General features: G+C 32.8%; 1 protein-coding gene across 1 annotated transcript in view; it reads right to left on the minus strand.

Moving 5' to 3' along the window:
- LOC143341439 (uncharacterized) overlaps positions 1-24538 on the minus strand; it is a 68564-nt gene extending 44026 nt beyond the window's left edge. Inside the window, exons 1-2 of the mRNA XM_076764434.1 lie at positions 24421-24538; positions 6699-6935 (exon numbers count right to left, since the gene is read on the minus strand). Of these exons, the coding sequence (XP_076620549.1) occupies positions 6699-6935; positions 24421-24472 (289 nt within the window). The 5' untranslated portion in view covers positions 24473-24538. The remainder of the gene's footprint in view (positions 1-6698; positions 6936-24420) is intronic.
- Positions 24539-26879: the final 2341 nt, after the last annotated feature.

Raw genomic sequence — 26879 nt, forward strand, 5'->3', positions numbered from 1 at the left:
CACATGAGAAGAAAATGAGTTCGGAGGATTTTTGAAATTTTAAGTATATCAACATCAACAATTCAGAAAAAAATGTTTTAACAAAAATTGAATGGTTTTTGACACATGAGAAGAAAATGAGTTCGGAGGATTTTTGGAATTTACATATATCAACATCAACAATTCATGGAAACTTGAAACAATTATTGTGTCAAAGTTCGAAGTATGAGATCCACATTGCATTGAACATATAATAAAACCAAACCTCTCCTAAACCACTTAATAACTAGAGATAATAAATGAAGCGTATACAACAATTTCTATGTTAATTAGTGGGTAAACAATTTGGAAATGTCAACATTTTAAAGAACAGCATTTAACTACATTTTAATAAAAAATCAAAGACGTTTTGTATCGACGATGTAATGGCTTTACCAAAGGAGGGGGAAGGAACTCTGAAACGAGAAGGGATTTGCTGTTTTTCATAAAATTTCACACGTTTGAAATACTGCTTCAAGTTGTAGGACAAAAACAAATCCATCATTCTAGCTGATTCAAAAAGCACCCTACTCGCTCTACAAAATTTGAAAACAAATAACACAATAATCTAATACATTATTGAATTGAATGAAACCCTTAAGCGAGACAAAAGAAAAGTATTATATTCCTGGATTCCCGCCCATATTGGTATTGAAGGTAATGAGAAGGTCGATACAGCAGCAAAACTGGCTAGCTCCAGTACAACTATAATGAAATATGAGCAGGCAACTCATCAAGACCTCCAAAAGCATTGCACCAAGGCACTAACGGAAGTGTAGAATGAAGAATGGAGAAATAGCAGACCAACTAAGCTACACAAAGTTCGGAACAATATGTATGACTTCAATCCAGCGCTACTACTAAATAGAAAAGATCAAGTGAAAACAACCCGATTAAAAATAGGACACTCAAGCTGGACACACTCATACTTTATCACAAAAACTGAACCAAATTCCTGCGACACCTGTAACGTACAAAATACTATTGAACACATCTTGACAATTTACCCTAAATACAATATGAAGAGGATTCAAAATAAGCTACAAAATTCACTAACGATCTTACGAGAAATAGACTCCTGCAAAAAAGTTTTAAACTTCTTAAAAGATATCAAAGTATACCAACTACTCTAAATATGAGCAGTTCCACTAGGTAACCCAACTGTGGTCACTAATAACCTACAAGGTGCATGTGATCTAAAACGCTAAAAAAAAAAAAAAACTGTTTTACAAGCCTACAAAGTTTCATTTAGTCGATGCGACATTAAACTCAGAAAAAAAACTTTAATACAGAAACGTTTTCTTCATTTTATTGTCACCGATTACATTCTAATTACTAATTATTACGAGACCACAATGGTGGTTGTCGATGTTGAGAACTTATAGATATGTTGTACATTGCTATGATAACGTGTTTCTTGCATTATAATATTTTTTCTCGGAATGTTGGGACTTTGGGAGAGGAAATAAATCTGACCTGGACCGGTAGGGCAATGTGGTCAACCAATGTCAGGAATGCGCGTGACGTTGGGAAGGCCGCGGGCGTTCATAGGAGGTAACAGGTTCAGAGTTAACGGTGTTATGCCCCCACTATCTTCGGTATTTCTTCTACTGTCTTCGGTCTCCTCGGTCAAGGACACTCAGAATCAGGTCACTTACCTCCCAAAATTTTATAGCACTCATCGAAGATAACAGATCCCAAGAATAAAGTCATCGTAACGCTCTACTTATAAAAATTCAGCATTTCAAAAGAAACCTTCTTACTCCTTTCTCCATTTTAAAAACTTTTTCAACGTTTATTTTCATTATTCGATCACGAAAACTAATTTGTTCTCATTCAATGATTCGTTATGCACTACTTGTCGATTGAAACATTACGTAATATCTTTCTTTTTCGTACGTTCATTTATTAATTAGTGCAATCTAGATAAGTAGTTGAACCTGAAAGACTATTAACTATTCATAGATCACATATCATAAGACATTTCTTAATTATACAGTCTCCATTGCGGGTTCAGCTACTTATTCTTTAATTTGCTTACCAATTAAGGGGTTATTCTACTGTGAAGTGCCTTTTTGTTTTAGATTTTCCTGGGGAATTTTTTGCAAGTAAACTGTAATATCTTTTACAGTTAAATTTACAAGGTTTATTTATACATGTATCGGTGACATTTTTTAATTTTTTGGACGAAAAAAAGTTAAAAATTGGTGCCATTGTATACACTCAAACGTAGTCGCTTTTAAAAAAGGTCGCCTCACGGTGTCCATGATTTTAGCTATTTTGTTTGTTTGAAAGGAAAAAATGTGAAAGATTCTTAATTAGTATGAGTTTTACTATAATAGGTACTAGAAGAAAAGAAAAAAGTCGATAATTTGATTATCTATTTTCCATATTTTTTTTTAATTTCGGGGGCCTAAAGAAAGATAAGAAATACAAATTTTAAGTTGATTCTAGTACGAGCTATAGCCATACATATAAAATTTTAAGTCAATTAGTCAAGTAGATTTTGAGATATGAACACTTTTCTAAACATAGTTTCGAAAACAACGTTTTAGAGTATTCCGTCTCTATAACAATGTTATCGCGTTAATCATCACGTTCGTTAAACAGCCATAACTTCGTTAATTTTATGAGTTGAGGCATAGGCTTTTTCAGATATTTGTCAAATTATATTCTTTAAAAAAATGCATAAAAAAAGAAAAGAATTTTTTTTAAAGTTCACATTAGAATACTCTCAATATATGTATAAATGAATATATAATATTGAAATTACTTTAGTAGAACTGCTATTATTGTACCTAATAGGAAGACAAGAGTATTCGATTAAGGAAATTTTCGAACAATAGAATATTTATTTCTTTAACGTTTTTAGATTAGTACTTATAAAATACTAAAAATAATATTAACAGACATGAAAATATAATGTAAACAAGCATTTAAGTTCTTTTTATAAAGAGCACTTAAGATTTCTAATATATACATTCTTCAGTAATTGTAGCATTCTCGATAGCATGCAACTTTTATTCTTCGACGTATCAATTGTCATAATATCATTGTTTTCAGTATTATTTGTACCAAGTTTTTGCGATCAGAATTCATTTTCAAGAAAAGTTTAAACATATTTCAATAAGTGCATTTTATTTTTGCATAATAGACAACGTTTGGATGGTAGAATACTTGGACGTTGGATATATTGAAGGTTCCACTGTTTTTTAAGTAAACAACTATATCCTATTTCTAAAAATAATGTTTCGCAAGTTTTTAAAACACTTCATAAAGGCGTGACCGGAAGCGTGCATAAGTTTCCCCGGAACGGTCGAACTTTCTCTTAAGCCCACATCCGCAAACGTATTTACCTTCTTGTTACATACGTGTATAATAACTTCTCCACGAATTATTTTTTGTCGAACCGCGAACGTAAACTAGTCAGTGCCTTACAACGCTCTTCCGTTTTTTTTTTCTATTTGAATTCTTGAATACCTGATGAATTATGTACCGTTTAATCGTCTAGGCCTTAAACTTTTTTCGTTTGGTAAAATGAATATTCTCCGCGTGTCTTGAACGATTGTTGGTTCGATAAATTATACGAAGTACAGTGTGTTTAACAAGAGCACTTGATATCTAAGAGAGTGATAAGTATTTTCGAAAAATTCACAAATAGGTTTAAAGTACACATATAATATAATAGTACAAGGCAATTACTTAATATTGTGTGAAGTCTCCTTTATTATGGAGTATAGGCTCACAACGAGTTGGCATGTTTTAATAAGCTTTTCTTTTTTTATTCGTCGGTTTAATTGCTTACATGTTTTTCACGTAGTTTTAACTTTATAACAGCCCACACATTTTTTATAGGGTTTGCATTAGGCGATTGTCAAGACCAATCTGAGACATTGATGTTTGGGGCTTCTGTTTCCTTGGTTTTGAAAATTCACCAAAACTCAGAACTTAGAAAGGACGTTAAAAATATATGAAAGCTGTTTAATAAAGTCTGCGAGAGTGTAATTCGGCGAAGACAACATGCCTTGGGTACTGCAAGAAAATAACGATCCAAAACACCGGAGTTACATATACAGGGTGTTCGGTCACCCCTGGAAAAAATTTTAATGGGGGATTCTAGAGGCTAAAATAAGACAGAAATCAAGAATATCAATTTGTTGATTGAGATTTCGTTAAAAAGTTATAGAAACATTTTCGGTCACACAGTATATTTTCGGTAAAGAATGTTTTTCTCAAAAGAACGTAGGAATTCGGGGGTGTGTCTATTCACCAAAAATGATTGTAATGGAGTCCCGCAACTGAAAATAATTTTTCCAGAACAATTTGAAATTTTTTAATTTTGTCGAAAAATTTCACACCTTCTCGAATTTTTTTCTAGGATATGAGTAGGATTTCGGGGATATGACTCTTCTCCAAAAATGATTGTAATTGACGCCTACAGCCAAAAATATTTTTTTTAGAACGATTTGAAATTTTATATTAACAAAATTATTAATAAAATTTGTTCACATACACGAATTTTTTTCTCGAAAGTGCGTAGGATTTTAGGGGTACGTCTATTCACTAAAAGTGATTTTAATTGACCCCCACAATCGAAAATAATTTTTCCAGAATGATTTGAAACTTTTCAATTTCGCCGAAAAATTTAGGCAGCTACCCCCTGTCGATTTTTTTTAAAACTTCGTTTTTGATTTTTAGTAATTTTATTTGACGCCCTACAGAAAAGTTGTGTAATACTTTTTTGTAGGTACCCATGAGCTCAACTTCAGAAAAAAGTTTCATTGAAATATATTCACTATTGTAGGAGTATTGGCTGTTTGAAAATTGGACCATTTTAATGGGGTTTTTCTTATTTTAGGGGGTCAAGGAACAACTTTTCGAATATTTTTAAAATTTCTACATATTCTACACTAAAATATGCGTCGTTTGCTTTTTTAAACATTAAAATCGTCCAATCCGTTCAGGAGTTATGGTGTTTTAAAGATACGCATGTAATTTCGGGGAACGATTTCTGGCCTGAAGTTAGATTTCGGTAAGGAATTTTTTTCTCGAAAATGCGTAGGATTTCGAGGGTATGTGTAATGACCAAAAATGATTGCAATCGACTCTTGCAACCAAAAATAATTTTTTTTGAACGATTTAAAAAATTTTTTTTTTGCCAAAAAATTTCAACACCTATTCGAATTTTTTTCTCGAAAGTGGATAGGATTTCAGGGATATGTTTATTCACCAAAAATGCTTATAATTGACTCCTGCAACCAAAAATAATTTTTCCAGAACTATTTGAAATGTTTTAATTTAATTTGTTAATAACTTTTTAACGAAGTCTCAATCAACAAATTGGTATTTTTGATTTTCGTTTTATTTTGGTCTCTAGAATCCCCCATTACAATTTTTCCCAGGAGTGGCCGAACACCTTGTATGTGTACTTTAAATTTATTTTTGAATTTTTCAAAAATACTTATTACTTTCTTAGATATCGAGCCAACACTCTTGTGAAACATACAAAATTATAATATACTAATAATATAATAATAATATACAGGGTGTTCCATCCACCACTTCTCCGTATACACTTCAGCAGTATGTTCTACAAGTAAAAATAAGACTAAAATGTTATATAACAAAAAAATCCATAAATGCTTTGTTAAGGAGTTATAATAAAAATATGAACTGTGAAAGTCGGTTGAGATTCAGGGCATTAAAATAAGAAAAAAAATGTACAATAAAATAAAATCAATCTTTTGCAAGCATTCGATGTCGTAAGTATTTTTTCCAATTTACTGAACATAAACTTGAACAATAGTTCAAAATTTTATGACAACAGAAAATTATCACAAAGAATACATCAGCACCCAAGATAAATGGTAGAAACCAAACTCTGATAAAGAAATGTTTAAGTTATCCACATAAATCTACGTTCAAAATATTTTCTTGTGCCTCAACTAGCAGTTGATCTCTTTAAACAAGATTTTAGTAAATTTGTTCCTTTAATAAATAACTAAACATCATATTTCATATTTTTGTCATAACTTCTTAACAAAGCATTTATAAATTTTTTGTTATATAACACTTCAGTCTTATTTTTACTTGTTGAAAAATGCGAAACATCCTGTATAAAAGATAGTCTTACATTTGAATACTTTTTCCTTTAAATTTATATTTTTGAAACGACATTTTTGTCCTATGTTTTCTATTTCGTCAATGGTAATACTAAATTAAACGTTTACGCACATTACACAACCCACGGAAACATAAAATGCCATTTACTAGTTAAGAAAATAATTTCTGATTAAAAAGAAACATTTTTTTGTACAAAATTAAGTACTGCCTACTGTCTTTTTCATCATATTAGTCGCGCTTCTACTTGTATGTTACAATTTTTTGTGTATAACTTTGTATGGTTTATTTGGTATTTTAAGTAAAACAGTTTAGAGTGACAGTATCTAAGTAAATCCTGAACAACTGTGCATTTTGAATACATTACAATACTGTGAAGATAACAATACAAAGCGCGAGGTCACAGTTGTAAGACAATAAATTTTAATAATTCCAATGTTATTTATCTACTTATCGATAAGAGACAGACAAATCGTAGAAATGTAAATTTCTACAACGTAAACAATTTCCTTTTTCCGCGACGGTAATCGACGTGCATTTAAAAAGAAGTGCACACTCACCACAAAATGGTACTCCTTCCGGTGTCCAAGAACCATCGGTCTGACACTGTCTTCGTGCCGGTCCGAGGAGTTCAAAGCCTCGTTCGCAAGAGTAGGTGGCTACAGTACCCTCGGGTAGTATCGTGTCTTTAAGAAGAGCATCTTCTTCGTCTATGACATCCTGGGTGTCGGTTCCCGTGAAGCGAACACTACTGTGCGCAGGTGCTCCAGGGTAACCGCATCCGGCGCCATTGCAGCCTGCAATCCGATATAGACGTCGTTATTATCAAGTAACTACCAACTTTTATCAGGTCTTAATGTGTTAACTATTACCATAATAACGATAATTAAATAAAACAAATACGCTCCAGCGGAAAACCTCACGTATTTCTCAACATCAATTCACCGGAATCAGTGTTTCCTAACTATTTTCGCTGCGTAGTCTAACTGGATTCGACGTAACATGTCACAAGTCCGCGACTGGGGAACAGTTGGTAGTCTTCTCGATAAGAAAAGTGAGAAGTAACGAGATTAGATAAGTTGTAAAAGTGAAAGGATTGTCTTTAAATATTAGGTAATCCCATAAGTTTGTGTCATTAGTCTTTTTTACACAGGTTTTAGTACCCTCCTTCTTTTTGAGCTCTTTTATGCCCGCCACTGTAGTTTATGTGGTTCACCTGTGGTCAATCAGAGGAATATAAACCACGTTTGGGAACCTCTGACCTAACATGTACGAGAGCCGTGATAATTTCGATCGAGACTAGAATCATAAGGGAGAAGTTCTAAGTCAAGGAAGCGTAACATTATCCGATTCAATTTCGTTCGCGATTCAATGCATGAACCATTATCTTCTCCATCTCCACGTCTTGCGAAGAGCACGTATTAATGCAGATTGCGATCGTGCTTCAATCCTTCGTGACTAATTACACGAATAATGCAACGTTTTATTGTTCGCTTGGTGATCACCGTACGTGGCGGGTACCGCAAGCGTAGCTCTAGGTGTTGCGGTGTTTGAAAGACATGCAACTCACGTCATCACGCACGAAATGCATTAAAGTCGTTGCAAAGCGGGACGTTGCCTCATCGAGCGTTGAAGTTTTCAAGTCGATGATTTCAATGACCGGTAAGTCTCGTCACCGTGAATGTGAACACGAATTCAACTCGCCGACTAAACATTTCCCGTTCTTTTTCTTTTCTTTGTTTCACCGTTTCGCTTACGCAATTAGAATCGACAATTGAACGACAATCGTCGCTCTTTCATTGCAATTCCTTTTTGTTACGCTCGTGGGAGTATATTTAGCCATTTCTGTATAATATTCATTCATCAGCAGTAATTATAGGATATTAATTTTCGTAAAATATTGTAAAACTTCAACAAGTAAATGATATGCATACTATACTATTAGACGAATTATTGAACCAGTAGCACCTTTTACCGGTTACTTTCTTATTAGATTATTTTTAGATATTTCAAGATAAGCGACGTTCATTGGAGAAAATATTACTAATTTATTTTTATTTATTTCTATATGACACACGAATTACTGTTTTAAAACATGTGTTATATAATACATTTAATTACTTAACTAGTTTGTTGAACATGAAATTGTTAATTTTTCTATATATATATATATAAATGTGTTTCTCCTCCGACGTCCTTTGTTTCTTATACATAAGAATGACAAAAAGAATACTTTATGTGTATATACGCTGAAACATATCAAAATTTTAATTGACAGCCTATGTTCAGTCAGAAATCTATTCAGTCACGCTCAGAAGAAACTTCTGATAGGAGCAAACTTAGAACGTATCAAAATATTAATTGACAGACCTATGTTCAGTTACGATACATGCAACTTAGACGTGACAGGTCGCATTAGTCGTTATGAAATAACGATGCTGTCAATGAAGTCATCGCAGCGTTGACGTAGCGTGGAGCACTCGTAGTGATACTTAAAAAGCATAAACGATACATTATATTTTCATAACATATAATCGAACCTGTAAGAATTAAGCACAAGTAGAAAAAATTAGAAAGCTTTCTTTATAAATTTTAATGTACAAAATCTATATACGTTTCTATTTTTTGGTAATCATTTTTCTTCTTTTAAACTTTGACATTTACAGTATTCTCTCACTATATGCTCCAGCTCTTTTCGTAGATATACTAGGTGCACCAAATAAAGTTTTAAAAGCTGTTTTCTTAGAATCTAATAGAATCTATAAACGATTGAAAGTTCTATACTGTTTAATATTTCGTAATCGAAATTTTATGACCAATCAGGTACATCTGCATACATATATTATCCCAAAACAACAGATTGAACAGAAAAATGGTATTTATGTGATATGTACATATAAAACTAAAATTACGATGTATCAGTTTTGAGTTTTGTACGGTTGACAGTCGCTAGACCAAAGTTTAAGGACTATACAATGTTAACAACATTTTGGCCAAGCGTCTTCGCATTTATAAGTGGTAGTGTACCTATGTACAGTGAGTCACAAAATTATTGACATACGCAGGAAATGATAGGAATATGAAGGATAAAAAAAATAATAGAAGAATTTTTTACGTTTTTTGTTTCAGAAACAATATTTAGACTATAAACTCACGATACTATGAAAAACAATAATATCATCAATTATAGTTATAGTGAAACAAAATGTTAGAAAATTATTGACACACCTAACATATTCTACGAAAAACAATTAAATCAGCTTAGTCCGATATAGGAATAGTATAGGACGTAATAACAGTCAGTTAACACCTACGTGAGGAATTAAAATCTAATAAAAACAATATTTGTCTATACATTCTACTGTGGTGATAGAAGGAAAATAAACTAATTTGGACATAAGAAATTTAGCAATTCATCACTGGAAAAGTGGAAAATCATATTGAGAAATTGAAAATATCTTAAAAAATAGTCCTTCAGCCGTCCAAAATATTATTAAAAGGTTCGAACATGGAGGCAGGGTTGAAAACGCAAATGGACGTGGGAGGAAAAAAGTGTTAAATTCATCAAAAGAACTGTTTCATTATTCGAAATGTGAAATAAAATCCAAGAATAAGTATCCCACAAATTAATATCGAATTCCAACAATTTTGTAATAAAACTGCTTCTAATGAAACAGTCTGTAGAATATTGCAGAATTTGTACAATGGCCGCCTACCCGGAAGGAAACCATACGTTAATGCAATAAATCGGAAAACATGTTTAGATTTCGCAAAAAAAATTAGTTCAGAATTTGTAGAATTTTTGAGAGACGTTATATTTTGGGACGAGAGTAAATTCAATGTTTGTGGGTCTGATGGCCATATGAAAGAGTGGCGAAAACCGAACGAAGAAATGGATCCTAAAAATCTTCGTTCATCAGTGAAATACGACAATGATTGTGTTATGGTGTGGGGTTGTATCAGTTATTATGGGGTAGGAAATATAGAATTTATAAAAAAAAACAATGGATAAAATGAGATGCTTAAATATACTAAAGAAAAATGTAAAGCAAAGTGCCCAGGAAAGGAGTATTCTTGAAAGATTTTAAGTATTCCAAGATAATGATGCAAAACACAAATCGAAGATTATTCAATAGTAGCTGTTATACAACTCATCGAAGGTTATAAATAGAACGGAATTGCAAGGTAGATTAAAAGGGGAATGGCGTAATATAAAAAATTATTTTTTAAAAATTGTAAAATCAATGCCAAAGAGTGGCTGCTATACAATTCTCCAAAGGTTATAAATACACCATCTTAGTCACCGGATCTAAATTTTATTGAAATGGTAAGGGACAGACTAAATAAAAAAAATACGAAAAAGTTCAATAATTAATAGAGCAAAGTTGCGAAGTAGATTAGAAAAGGAATGGCGCAATAAGAAATTGTGGGATCAATGCCAAAGCAACTTTCTGAAGTGATAAATCAAGAAGGATATCCTACAAAATACTAACATTGTTAAAATTATTCATTTTTGTAACGTGTGCCAATAATTTTGTGATGCCAATTGATGCACGGAATCGTTTCGTTTCATTCTTTTATAACTATAAATGATGATATTATTGTTTTTTTCATACTATTGTGAGTTTCTAGTCTAAACATTATATTTTTCAAACAAAAACATAAATCTTTATTACTTTTTTTATCCCTCATATTCACACTTTGAGAGTGTTTTAATAATTTTGTGATGTCAATTATTGCACGAAATCGTTTCGTTTCATTCTTTCATAACCACAAGTAAAGATATTATTGTTTTTTTCATATCATTTTAAGTTTATGGTCTAAACATTATATTTTTCAAACATAAACAAATCTTTTATTACTTCTATTACCCTTCATATTCCTACCAGTTTGCGAGTGTGCCAATAATTTTATGACTCACTGTAATTGTTAGAACAGAAAGGGTTGATGACGACCTACTAAAGCCCTGCACGATTTGATTACAAATTGAGGAACACATTTCATCCCGAGCGTCACGAGCCGTTAAATCAATAATCTTTGGTAACTACCAGGTGCCCATAGAACCAGATAAGCAGAAGAAAACGCCACGAGCCCGTAACGGAAACGATAATGCAAGCAACTCACATCCTGCGGCTATCGCGCAATCACCTAGGAAGTCATCGGCTACGCCGGCATACGTAAATATTATTCGTCCGTGTGTGCCAATCCGAATGATGTGTCCGAGGGAAGTAAAAACCAACCGACATCGCGAAATTTCACCCGTTCGTTTTACGTAACGCGACCATATTTTTTTTTCTTCGTTCCTGTTGGCTCCCACAATGTTCGTGAAACTGATTATTTAGCAAATAGAAAATATAAGAACACATATTTGCCAACACAATAATTTATTAACAATTTGAATATATAAAGATAAAACGTGTTAATGGAAAATGTTCAGTGCAGATATACAGGGTGTCCTGAACCACCCGTCCACCCCTATTAAAATGGCGATGAGTGATTTTTATTGAAAACTAAAAAAATTTTAGCAACTAATTCGAGTACGCTCTATCGAATGGTGATAGTTGCAATTTGCGGTACTAAGATCGTTTTTTTTAATGGGACCTGCTATTTTTACGAGTCTAAATGGAAAAGTGTTTAACCTTGGTGTTCAAATGAGCCACCATTCTGTGTAATACAGAGGCTTATCCTGTTTTACACTCGTTTTTTTCAAGTTACGTGAACCAATATTAGATACCTAATTATTTCCTATTTATTTTCAAAATTAATCTTGTTACTCTTTTGTTTATTTCCATAGTTTATTTCTATTAAGTTCTTTATTAATTTAGTTAAGAGAAGATATTGTCCTTTACTATTTGTCCTGTAACGTGTGCAAATTCATTATTAAAAGTTACATCCTTAATTTGAAAAATGTGAATTCGTACATTGGAATTTATTTTCCATCCAATGGAGGCATTTTCGAGAAAAACATCGAGAAAAACGTATCTGGCCCAAAATACCCCTTGAAAACTAATTATTATGTGCGTCGCGTAAATGGTTTTAGTGTATGTCAATTTCCTATTGTCGAGCAAGACAATAAGGTGGTAAAGTTACACTTCCTTAAATTTAAATGAGTTTGGTAAATTCTGTGCTATTAATATTTGAAAGGAATAAAGAATAAAGAATGTCCTAAGCTGTTCGATTATAACACTGTTTGGAAGTCCAAACAGTTCCCGTCGAGTCTTTTCTATCACTTGTCGTTCAGAGTTTCTGACAATCGAAAGGATGATTCGTTGGCTTTCCAGCGCCATTTGCATTCCGAACGCGAACCGAACAATTTCTACGACTTCTTTCTTTCAAAGTGTTCCGGTCGTTACGTCGTATTGCGTTTCTGTGTAAACTTCGACTCGACGGGCGAGAGTAACGATTTATTATCGGATGCATCGAGGATTCGGCATGATTGCTCGTTTCCGGCAAGAAACGTTGAAATTTCATTCACGCGGTATACGGGATAACAAAGTGCGAGCGATACTAGTAACGACTGAAATAAGAGAGCAGAGAAAGAATTTCAACGCTTTCGTGATTTAGGTATAAACGTGTATAGTTGGACTTTCGTCGTCGCGAAAGCGCAAAACTCCATTTGGAAACACATACATACACGTAGAATTTTATCTTTGTCGAAGTGGGAAGAAACTATTCAAGCTGATAAACGTGAAAACGGGTTTTAGTTACGTCCTAACACATTGTATACGGGTGTGTGTAATTCATTACACTATGTTGTATACGGGATGCCCTTCCTGTTTCAACTACAGTGATTGTTACTTAATAAAATTGGCAATAAATAATTGAAATACAGGCATAGGTATTATAGTTCAATGCTTCTTTATTTAAAATATTACAAAAGTAGAACGAAACATTCAGTAACTTAGTATAACAAATGAAAATTATGGTTACATACAGGGTGTTCGGCCACCCCTGGGAAAAATTTTAATGCGGGATTCTAGAGGTCAAAATAAGACGAAAATCAAGAATACTAATTTGTTGATTGAGGCTTCGTTAAAAAGTTATTAACATTAAAAGTTTCATCCGTACTGAATTTTTTTCTCCAAAATGCGCAGGATTTCGGGGGGTATATCTATTTACCAAAAATGATTGTAATTGACCCCCGCAACCGAAAATAATTTTTCCAAAACGATTTGAAACTTTCTTTTCCCATCAAATAATTTCACACCTTCTCGAATTTTTTTCTCGAAAGTGGGTAGGAATTCACGGGTATTGTCTAATGACCAAAAATGATTGTTATTGACCCCCGTAACCGAAAATAATTTTTCCAGAACGATTTGAAACTTTTTTTTTTCGTCGAAAAATTTAGGCACCCCCTGTCGATTTTTCTTAAAAATTCGTTTTTCATTTTTAGTAATTTTGTTTGACGCCCTGCAAAAAAGTTGGCTAATACTTTTTTGTAGGTACTCATGAGCTCTACTTCTGAAAAAAGTTTCATTGAAATATATTCACTATTGTAGGAGTTATGGCTGTTTCAAAATTGGACCATTTTTATTGGGGGTTTCTCAGTTTACGGGGTCAAGGATCAACTTTTCGAATATTTTTGCAATTTCTACATATTCTCCACCACAATACGCGTAGTTTGCATTTTTGAAAATTAAAATCGTCCAATTCGTTCAGGAGTTATGATGTCTTAAAGATTCGCATGAAATTTCGGGCAGACATTTCTGGCCAGAAATTAGATTTTCGGTAAGGAATTTTTTTCTCAAAAGTGCATAGGATTTCGAGGTTATGTCTAATGACCAAAAATTATTGTAATTAACCCCCGTAGCTGAAAATAATTTTTTTAGAATGTTTTGAAACTTTTTAATTTTGTCGAAAAATGTCCACACCTCCTTGAATTTTTTTCTCGAAAGTGGGTAGGATTTCGAGGGTATGTCTAATGACCAAAAATGATTGTAATTGACGCCCACAACCGAAAATAATTTTTCCAGAACGATTTGAAATTTTTGAACTTAATTGTTAATAACTTTTTAACGAAGCCTTCATCAACAAATTGGTATTCTTGATTTTCGTCCTATTTTAGCCTCTAGAATCCCCCATTAAAATTTTTCCCAAGGGTGGTCGAACACCCTGTATATTAAGTATAAACGAAAACAACTACTGTTCGATTTTTACTGATAGGCTAAATTCCATACTTAGCGACAATTTCATTTGTTATACTGACAATTACTAAAAGTTTTGTTTTACTTTTGTAATATTTTAAATAAAGAAGCATTAAACTATATGCTTATACCTGTATTTTAATCATTTACTGCAAATTCTACGATTTATAAATGAAAATCGGCTGAATTGCTTGAACTACAATTTTAAGTGACAGTCACTGTATGTGATTCGGGTAATTTTTCTGCGTTGATAAAGGAAGTAAATGTCAAAGAATCGCTCTATTTGCTAGTACACTATGTATTTTTAGTCGATCTTTAAAGATATAATGGAGACACAATTACTCATTTTAATATTCGGATTTTATTGTCTATTTGTTCAATATTTCATATCTTCCTGAAATATTAAAACATTCAGTCATTTGCTTTCTACTACATTAACTTATTTATTACAGACAACAAAAACATAATAAATTGTTATGTAATTCGAATGTCCTAATCTGCACTAAACGTAAACATAATAGCAGCATTGTGGTTCTAAATTAGTCTATAACTTCGTTCAACAAAAATTGACGGAATCTATCCTTATTCATTGACTGTGGTTGGACATAAACGTAAGTTCAAAATATACAAAAAAAACGTCAACATGCAAAGAAACGTTATTTTACGTGATCCGTATAAAATGTGTTACGAAGAATCAATTATTCTAACATTTGAAAGTGGTTTTGCGCGACGATAGGTATTGATGGTATTTGGGTTTATAGCAGGATGCCGATTATCGAAGGTATGGGGGAAAAAAGTAAAAAACGATAAAGTTTAAGATTTATGGATAACGGGTTCCAGAGAGCCTGAAAAGGCCAGGTGTCAACTCCGTAGAATTCATTTGGGAAACAATAGGAAGTGGCACGTGCGCAGTTACTATAGAAGATGACTTAGAAAAACGAATGAAAAGTGGCTCCTAGAAATGATAAGAGAAGTGTTACAGAGCGTTAACCGGTACTAACGAGACTTCGTTCGTAAGCTTAGAGTTGATGAACTTAACCCCTTTATTGCGGAACGCAATATGTGGTTCGATTGTATTACTTTGATTTATAAGTTCGTGCAGTTTTCATTTCATACTATACGTGACTCACAACATTAGCCTTTCGAACCTTTATTATACATATATCATTTGATGGAATTGAAAAGTGCTTGTAAAAAGAAGAAAATGTTTGTTTCTCCTTTTAAAATATTGTATATGGTAATATTAATACGATAGTATATCATTTAAGTACTATATCTTTTTGTTAATAGTTATAAATAATATTAATAGATGATATCATCAATATGTCAAGCGATGTTTTTGTAAAAAACAATATAAGTGTTAATATTCTAGACATAATAAAATTAATTCTTGCAATACCTCTTAATAGAAAATGAAAAGATCATATTAAAGAAATATACTTTTGGTTGTTTATATTTTTTGTAGTTTGATATTCTTAAGTAGTTTGGGAACAAACAGGTTTAGTGCTCACAGTGGTTGTAGATTTAAATAAACGATATCTCTAGTTCTTCCAACTAAAAACTTATAAGATGTGGCATATATGGATTTTTCCGCAAATATGATTCTTCAATCTCAAATTTATATATTATTAATGTAAAAAATAGATCATTTTTGAATGTGTTCAGGTTATTATAGTCTTAATAATATGTCATTGTTACTCAAAAATATGGCAGTATTTCTAGCTTTTCACTGACTTTTCCTATTAAGATATTTTTATGAAGGTATTCAATATATCATTTATAATATAATTTTGAATTCAATCAGAATTAAATTAAACTAAGGTATTGGGACCCAACGGTTGTACAATTTTCAATTCATCTTCTACCTAAAAATGTATCTACGTTATCAGTTGTACCTTCATTACTTTTCGTTTTCCAAGTATTGTCATTTATTTATTGTTTAAAAATCTTTGTCGCACAAAATTTGCTTAGATAATACGTACAATGGATGTAGGTCAGAAGCATGGACAAAACGAGTTACAATTGCATAGAAAGGGTAAAAGTTATTCCGGTACAAATATCAGGTCACCGCTATTTCAACCGTTATCCTTCAGCGATGATTATCATAGCGATTTGATCAAGCAACGTGCCTTGCTATCAACACATTCCGCGGAAGCACTTTTTGCAGCATCACAAATCGAAGAGTAAACGATCTATAAACCTTATTTAGTTTTTACCATGCAAAGTAGGGTATGAGAAAGCAAAATCTTCATTTAAAAATGAAAACCAGAGAGATAAATTACAACGATATAGCAAGTATTTCAAAATTGAACGATCAAATTATATAAAAATATTCCCTAAGTAGAAACGAGAAAATTTCTCTACATCATTTTTCACTTCTCCAGTGATGAGTTACAAAATTTCTTATGCCTCAGTCAGTTTTTTTTCCTTTTCTCATCATAGTAGCACGTATAAACAAATATTGCTTTTATTAGATTCCAATTCCTCGCTTAGGTGTTAACTGACTATATCGTCTTATACTGAGCCTGAACAGCAGCAAGGAAAAGAAAAGAATATCGGAATAAGCTGATTAAATTGTTTTTCGTAGAATATGTTAGGTGTGCAATAATTTTGTGAAGGCAATTCATGCATGGAATCGTTTCGTTTCATTTTTTTATAACTATAAACTGATATTATTATTTTTTTCATAGTATTGTGAGTACGTAGTCTAAATATTGTTTCTGATACAAAAAACGTAAAAAAGTATTTTATTATTTCTTTTATTCTTCGTATTCCTATCACATTTTGTGTGTGCTATAATTTTGTGAAGGCAATTCATGCATGGAATCGTTTCGTTTCATTTTTTTATAACTATAAACTGATATTATTATTTGTTTCATAGTATTGTGAGTACACAGTCTAAATATTGTTTCTGATACAAAAAACGTAAAAAAGTATTTTATTATTTCTTTTATTCTTCGTATTCCTATCACATTTTGTGTGTGCTATAATTTTATGAAGGCAATTCATGCATGGAATCGTTTCGTTTCATTCTTGTGAAATTACAAATGAAATTATTATTGTCATTTTCATATTATTGTGAGTACACAGTCTAAATATTGTTTCTGAAATAAAAAGCGTAAAAAATTCTTTTATTCTTCATATTCCTACCACTTTCTGTGTATGTCAATAATTTTGTGACTCACTGTATGCAATATGGATATTTCTGATGCCTTTATACAATTTCTTTATGTTGAAACGTAGAAGTCTTTCTGGTTTCACAGAAAGAGAACGCGCAGACCAGCACTTACTCATCGCAGACATTCTAACCGAGTATGTAGTATCTGTAACGCGACACGTGATTTCGATGATTCGCCCACGTCCGAAGAAAAGTGGATAATCGGGGCAAAAGTAGGTGAGAAGAGGAAGGTCGGACACCGCCTTCTTCTTCCTCTTCTTCCACGTTTGCAAGGACCTCCCGTTACTTCACGGAATCGTGGGAAATTAGGAACTGAGCCAAGCTAATTAAACGCGTCGACCTTTTGTTTTCAAGGTAGAAACTGATGTGGGCTCCGCCGTTCCACCGTATGCGTAACACACACGTGTTAATCGCTTTCGATAATTTCAGAGGTTCTACCAGTTTTCCGATCTCTTCCTGATTTCTACGGCAGTGGTCAGTAGGTCGGACCAAAATGCGAACGTGCTTGCTTCGCGAAATTTCGGCGCATAAACATACGCCGGACGAAATTTCTATAAGCTCACTATTCCACTAAATAAAAGATGTCGACTATTTTGGTAACATAATTAACCCCTTCACGTACGATTTAATTCCAAACAATTTTTCGAACGTATATTATTTAGTTTTGTTTGCTCGTACAAGGAATGGCCACGCAAAAGAGTGAATTATTTTTATGAATACCTCTTGAATGAAAAATGTGTTAATTTTAATATATAGAACTGCTAACGAGTCAGACTTGCCATTGTACGGTAAGGGATTAAAACGAATACTTCTGAACATGAGAACTTCGACGATTTTCATTCTTAATTTTACTAATAACGTTAAAATGATTTGTTTAACAAAAAAAAAAGTTTGGATAATAATGAAAGTATACAGGGTGTTCGACCACCCCAGGGAAGAATTTTAATGGGAGATTCTAGAGGCCAAAATAAGACGAAAATCAAGAATACCAATTTGTTGATGGAGGCTTCGTTAAAAAGTTATTAACATTTAAAATTCCGTCCGTACTGAATTTTTTTCTCGAAAATGCGCAGGATTTCAAGGGTATGTCTATTCACCAAAAATGATTGTAATTTACCCCCGCAATTGAAAATAATTTTTCCAGAACGATTTGAGATTTTTTAATTTTGTCGAAAACACCTTCACGAATTTTTTTCTTTGAAGTGAATAGGTTTTCGGGAGTATGTCTATTCGCCAAAAATGGTTGTAATAGACCCCCACAACCGAAAATAATTTTTCCAGAACGATTTGAGATTTTTTAATTTTGTCGAAAAATTTCATACCTTCATAAATTTTTTTCTTTGAAGTGGGTAGGATTTCAGGGGTATGTCTATTGGTCAAAAATGATTTTAATTGACCCCCGCAACCAAAAATAATTTTTTTAGAACAATTTAAAAAATTTTTTTTCGATGAAAAGTGTCAGTAGAATGTTCCTGGTCAGACATTGTATTTTCGGTGAAGAATTTTTTTCTCGAAAGTACGTAGGATTTCGGGGGTATGTGTATTCACCAAAAATTATTGTAATAGACCTCCGCAACCGGAAATAATTGTTCCAGAACGATTTGAAATTTTTGATTGTAATTTTTTAATAAGTTTTGTAGCCAAACACCCTGTATAAGACTTGATGACAAGTGAGTAGTCTCATGATTGTGAAACTTGGCAAGTAGTTAAATGAATAATCAAAAGTAAAAGACCAATACTAAGAACGAATATTTTATTGCTGAATAGTTGTAATTCTATGGAGAAAAGGAATAAGATTTATAAAATTTTCGAGTGGTTTTCAATCGAAATCAGTATTGATATTATTATTTATAAAAGTCTGTAGGTTTACTGCGTTTTAATGTACTATATTTAATCGACGATATTATCAGTTTTTACTGAAACACAAAATTGAAGGCGGCACGGTTAAGGTCTTAATTCTTACCATTAATGAAACAAAATGAGGGAACAGAATCAAATTATAGTCGATCGATGTTTGGATTCTGGACCGTTACTATCCTGGGAACCGTCAAGGTATGCGTTAGAAATCGACAAACTGTTACTCAAGTTGTAGAGATTAATTTATATAAATTCGAGTTGTACAGGTCAAGTAACTGTACCGCGCAGCTACAAACTAATTTCTCATTATTTTTTCTGTTATTGAGAATTTACACAACTCGATAAAGTTTCGTCTTGTAGAGACATTCGACTTATGCACCAAATTTTCGAAGTTTGTACTACGCGAAGATCCTGACAAGTGCGTAGTTGAATGAATAAATACAGCAACTGTCACTTAAAATCTTAATAAATCCAATTCACCTGTTCCGAAAGAAAATGACAGCGCGTCTATCGATCAATGGCGTTTATTATATTCAACAGTCGACTTCCAGTAAATGTCTAACAGTACACATCAAGATAATTTTCCGAACGACATCATCGAGTGGAGAGAAATTCGTTTCTCGTTTGTCAAAATCAGAAACAACTTGACCAATCGGCTGCTGTAACATTATAAGAAAAAGCAAAGGAAATTATCCATTGTAGTAAAGTAATAGCTGTGAGAATCAGTTTGCTGGCGATAACGATTGTATCGACGGGCTCGAAAAAAAACTATGAATGAAAGATAGTAGATAATGAAATGAAAGACAGATAGATTGATATGACTGAGTAACGATCCAAACGGAAGAATGTAATTAGTTGGGAACACCGTGTTCAGGAAGTACTTGAAAACTGCGTAACAGAAAAGTGTGTGGCTCTCGATGAAACGTGGGAAATACGGGCAACCGTCGTTTTACTATGAGAAACGATCGCGATCGTTAAACGTAGAAAAGGTATTTTATGAATCGCTTTTCACAGACAATGTAGGTGGATTAATCTCAACGTCTACGACAGCGTTTCTAATGGGACGTAATAAACACGTTGCAGAACAATTCGCTCATGTAACGCAAATCTCCACAAAATAATGCGAGTTTTGCCATCTGATGGAACCATTAGAAATTCTATCTTCGCTGGTAAGAAATTATTCTTCGGGATACAGTATTTGAGAATCAGTTTCCTGGATGTACAGTATCCTGCTCGTTAAATTGTTCGATTAATTTCACCGTCTAGCCTATCAGAAGATTACTTAATTTGGAGAAGATCGTTTTCTTAAAATATTGAGATATTAAACTTGAGTAGTACACATACAACGTAAATGAAGATTGAACGATATACTCGATATATTTTTGAACATTACGATTTTACGGCCTCACTTAGAACTTTAAGATGCAACGAACTCTATCGTCAGTTTAATTAGAATACGTATTAAGTCGAAAATAACATTTCCCTCGTTTTATAAATACGCGTTTAAAAGAATTTTTAATTCGAAACTAAATTCAAAAAGAGATAACGCAAGAAATAATATTTGCAAACTAAGTCTATTAACTTCCTTCTACAGCTATTAGTATGTAACAAGTACCTGCTCTCTCAGGGGAAAGTACTTGATTTTATGCTTCAAGTAAAAAGAATAAAGATATTCTGCTCTTTAATTTATTATCAGGAAATGAAATATTTTTATTTTAATAAATTAAAAAGCAAAATATCTTTATTCTTTTCTAATTTTATCTTTATCTAATTTATTATCAGAGAAAGAAATATTTTTATTTTAATAAATTAGATAAATAAAATATATTATACTGTGACAGGGATAGTTTCTATTTTAAAGAATTTTTCTAACAAATAAAATATTTTATTTTCAAGAATACATGTATGATCTAGAATAAAATATTTATTTACGATGTACTAATTAAAGTAGTATTTTTATTTTAATACATTGGATAAATAAAATATATATAACTGTGACACAGATAGTTTCTATTTTAAAGAATTTTTCTAACAAATAAATTATTTCATTTTCAAGAATACATATATGATCTGGAATAAAATATTTATTTACGATTTACTAATTAAAGTAGTATTTTTATTTTAATACATTGGATAAATAAAATATATATAACTGTGACACAGATAGTTTCTATTTTAAAGAATTTTTCTAACAAATAAAATATTTTATTTTTAAGAATACATATATGATCTGAAATAAAATATTTATTTACGATTTACTAATTAAAGTATTATTTTATTTAGCTCTGCATATCGGGTGAATAGCAAGACGATTTAGAATAAGTATTACGGTGTTAGGAATAAAAAATTTGAAAGGTAGATTCCTCAGAAATTGAACGAGAAAACCAGAAGAGACGACGGTATCGACTATACCGTTCGAAACGTTTTTATTTCAACGTAAGAAACGGACATTTTACCATCCCGATGCGACAATCCAGCAAAATGCAATGACTGCATTCGAGGTGTTTCGACCGATTCTATCCTGCGTAATAGTCTGTGTTAGATGTTTTTACCAAATACAGAGAGGATTGGTAGAGAGCCAATTTTATACGTATGCAAAGGAGATGAATACATTTGTAGAGTTACATCTCGAAAATAGATTTATACTTGGGGTCGACATACATACAACCGAGAAAACGAGTTTGTTAGCCTAGTGCAGGTGAAATCGACGTTGAAGAATTAGTTGCCCTTCTAAGACAGAGAGAAAGACAGATTAACAGACTTATGTCAAGTTTCACCGGCGAAAAGAATTATTCATCCACCAAACACGACAAATAAAACCGTAGATGACAACATAACACGCACGTTCCTTATTGCCCTGTGTTAACGAGTATGTACTTTTCAAGATTGTAAATAAATTCGAGAAAAATAACAACATTGGTGCACTTTCATTTCGATCTTATATACTGAAGATGGTTCGACTAATAAGTGAGAAATAAGAATATAATTGTTTCATTTATTCTTTAATTACTTTATATTAAATTAATTAGATTCAAAAAATAGGAAATAAATTGTTCGATAAAAAAATAAGAAAATGAAAGGAAATACAATGTTACTTTTATAAAGGTTTGTTATTTTAATACTTAGAATCAAATACAGGGTGTTCGGCCACCCCTGGGAAAAATTTTAATGAAAGATTCTAGAGGTCAAAATAAGATGAAAATCAAAAATACTAATTTGTTGATAGAGATTTCGTTAAAAAGTTATTAACGTTTAAAGTTCCGCCCGTACTGAATTTTTTTCTAGAAAGAGGGTAGGATTTCGGGGGTAGGTCTATTCATAAAAAATTGTTGTAATTGACCCCCGCAACCGAAAATAATTTTCCAGAACAATTTGAAATTTTTTAATTTTGTCGAAAAATGTCACACATTCTCGAATTTTTTTTTTGAAACTGCGTAGGATTTCGGGGATTTGTCTTTTGACAAAAAATGCTTGTAATTGACCCCTGCAACTGAAAATAATTTTTTTAGAATGATTTAAAAATTTTCTTTTTTCGCCGAAAAAAGGCACTCTGGTCGATTTTTCTTAAAAATTCGTTTTTGATTTTTAGTAATTTTATTTGACGCTCCACAGAAAAGTTGTGTAATACTTTTTTGTAGGTACTCATGAGCTCTACTGCAGAAAAAAGTTTCATTGAAATATATTCACTATTGTAAGAGTTATGGCTGTTTGAAAATTGGACCATTTTTATTGAGTTTTTCTCAGTTTACGGGGTCAAGGATCAACTTTTCGCATATTTTTGCAATTTCTACATATTCTTCATCTAAATACGCGTTGTTTGCGTTTTTGAAAATTAAAATCGTCCAATCCGTTTAGGAGTTATGATGTCTTAAAGATTCGCATGAAATTTCGGGCAGACATTTCTGGCCAGAAATTAACTTTTCGGTAAGGAATTTTTTTCTCGAAAATGCGTAGGATTTCGGGGTACGGGTAATGACCAAAAATGATTGCGATCGACTCTTGCAACCGAAAATAATTTTTTTAAAACGATTTGAAATTTTTGAATTTAATTGTTAATAACTTTTTAACGGAACTTCCATCAACAAATTGGTATTCTTGATTTTCGTCTTATTTTGGCCTCTAGAATCCCCCATTAAAATTTTTCCCAGAGGTGGCCGAACACCCTGTATACTGAAATCCTCGTTTGTTTGTTAACTTTACAAGAGTTTATTATAGTCTATTATAGTGTATTTCATCGCGATAAAAATTATATTGCGTTCACCGCAGATATTTATCTTCTAGAGATCCGAGGCATACGCTTTGTTTCTAAAACTCTCGTGAATTTCTTACATCCCTAATTAGTTTGCTTCACATTTACTTCGAAGAGTAAGCGGATGGTGTCTTTAAGATAGGTAAACGGCAAGCTTCATAAATTTTATTTTGCAATGAATTTAAACGCGAAACAAACTTATCTTTCTATCTCTATATTGTGAAAAATTTAAACTCATTGTATGTAAAGGCTGATGACACCGTTACTTTGAATTTTCGTTTTACTTATATTGTGTATTTTTTTCAAACACTTTGTAAATTTTAATTAAGTTACTCAAAAATAGAATTATAAATTCTTGAAGACCTGTTTCTGTCTAATTTTCAATAAAGAATAAGTAAATACATTGCTCGTTGAAAAAGAAGAAAACGATAGAAAATACAATGTTGCTTTTATAAATCGTTTTTTCATTCTCAAAATTGTGTGTTGTAGCACTATTAGAACCGGAATTCAAGTTGACATTTTATTTAATATAGGAATAAAACTTACAAATAGTACCTCTCATACACAATTAATACGAAATTATTAGTGTAAGTTACAACCTGATACTTTAATATTCCACGAAAAATGAATTTTTCCGACATTCTGTGCAAAAAATTCACCGAACATACTGGTAGTAACTGTAAAATATACAACAAAATTATACTGTTACACGATCGTAGATTTATCAAACTTCCGTGTCGAATGAAATGATACAAGTCCACACTCGTAAAACGTAGAAATACTGTTTACGATCACGTATCGATTTTCTACTACGATAATAAGGAGTAATTAAAATCAAAGTGCAAAAGACAAACCTTGTGTAGCCAAACCGACGACAATCAGAAGAAGCAGAGTTGTTCTCTCCATTTTTTCGCAACCCAATATTTTTTGTAAACTTTAACCCTGATCAGCCGGTGTGTCGGAGGAACAATCTCTTCTGGTAGCACTCAGACTCGCGAATGTTATTAATCCAATAAAAGGGCACTTCTCCGAATTTCGAGTTCACTGAATGTGCCACGCGGCTAACGTCATTTCGGTACTGTTCCCGTGAAGATCGTCTGAACGCGAAATAGGAACCGGAACTCCTCCAGGAGGACGATCGTTCCGGGTGACGCGCGACTATGTTTCCCAAGGTAAAGGTCTCTTGGCCGCAGGTGACTTTCGGGAGTACGTAGACTCGAACGACCGATGTGAAACGATCTTTTCTAAAGACTGAGGTGCTTACTCCTTGGCAGGAAGTCGTCCAGGTGTTCTGCTCCCCCACTTATTTCTCTTCTCTACCACCTCTCCGTTCAGGTAACGACCGATGTGCTGGTTGCCATCGAGAACGAGGCTGACTTGTGCGACTGACTGACTGTTCGTCCCCTGTGCTTACGTGCTCCTGCGGTATTCAGGCCAACTTTTGATGCGATATCGCCGAGCCACAAGATGACAGAATTTCCCTATGCCAAGGTAGAATCAATTTTACCAAAAAATTCGACTCGAACATGGTACCTTAATGGAACGATAGAAGCACCGAAACATTCTAACCCGAGGAAGTGAAAGAGTACTGTAGGATTTAACAAAGAGAATTGTATTTGGAACGAATGTACAAATTTCGGGGGCTCGACCGGGATCGATCGCGAAGAAAAATTTGTGTTAGTTAGAAAAGTTGAGTACTGTTAGTATGGAAACTTTGGCTAAAATCGGGGAAATTCAGTACAAAATTAATACCGCATCTGTAACGAGTATAATAGCTTTGCACAAATTTATTTTTGAAACCGATGGTGACCGAGGGAATCGAAACGCATACGTGATTTTAAAGGCTTTCAATTTCAGACAGATTCAGTAGAACGTAAAGCTAAATTAACATATGCTAATGGTTTAAGTTATGGCGATTTGGTATCTTGTTGTAACATCTTAGACCTGGATTATGGAGGAAGCCGAAAAGATTTGATTCGGAAAATTTGCTCTGGTTTAATGAATTTACGTTCTCTGTGTTCACTACAGAAGAGGATACTGAAGACGATGAAATTGATGAAGTCATTGAAGATGATCAGGGTCAGAATGTTGAAACATCTGTTATATTTGAAGATATAAATGATAACAATATTACACATTTCTCTTTATTAAATAAACGAAATCACTTAAAATTTGCTATGAACTATCGCGCTGTAGAAGATTGTGTTCGCCAGTTTGACGGTACTGGTGTATGTTCTGTAAAAAATGGATTTCTGATTTTTGAGATGTTGCAATATTGTTTCAATGGTCTGAGTTAGCGAAAGTAATTTTTGCAAAGAAGTCTTTGACAGGTATAGCAAAATTCAGAGCGAAGGTGTTGTCGAATTACACGAAATGTTAGTTAAACGAAAAATGTGGAAAGAACGAAACGAGTGGTTGTGAAAGACAGATGTGATTCTTATACGATACTAATTTGTGTAAAAAGGTTGTGTATGCTTCGTGTGTTTCAAATTCGTTTATATAATTATATCATTTGTACATTTGTTCCAAATGCAATTCTCTTCGTTAAATCCTACAGTACTGAAATAAGGTAACTGTACTAGTAATCGGAACCTTCGAAAAAAAATTCAGTTTTCGTTGTTCATAAGCTCTAGTGGGAACTCTTTGTTTTTACGTGCAATATAATTTCGCTGTACCCTCGCAAGAAAGTGTTTTTGATCCTTCGAGATAATCGACACAACACGTGCAAACGTTACAAACCCTGAAGATCTCCAGCCCATCACGAGCCTAATCATTGTTACTTTTTTTTCTAAATTTTAAGATAAAACAACAAGGAATTATACAACAGACAGATTATACAGTAACAGACTTTTGAGTTTATCTTAGGTAATCAAGTACATTCAAGTATTTCAAGTATCAGGGATTTCGATATGTTGAGACTTTATTTCAAAAAATTCAAACCAGTCTTTTCCACGTCTTTGCCCCTGTCTACAACTGTAAGCATATTGAGGGCAGATCCACTCACGATGCTCTTGATCGTTATAATTTCTTTCACAACACCTCATAGTAAGTCTTAATCTGGTTCTAGTCTCCTGGAATCATCTTAAGCAGGGACCGGGATGGAACGAAATGATGCTGGGAATCGTCTAGAAGGCAGAGAAGGCAAGTCTGGGGATGGCTGAATTGGGCTTGTACGAGCTCCAGGCATCTTAAATTTAAAGGAAGAACCAGTTAACCCTTTTCTTTGGTCACTCATAACTCCGCATATGAGAATAAAAAGAATAGAGAGGAGAAAAATGAAAAGATAGAATATAGCCCCCAAAAAGAGGGTGCC

Source organism: Colletes latitarsis, chromosome 1 (assembly GCF_051014445.1).
Source record: "Colletes latitarsis isolate SP2378_abdomen chromosome 1, iyColLati1, whole genome shotgun sequence".
NCBI lineage: Eukaryota > Metazoa > Arthropoda > Insecta > Hymenoptera > Colletidae > Colletes > Colletes latitarsis.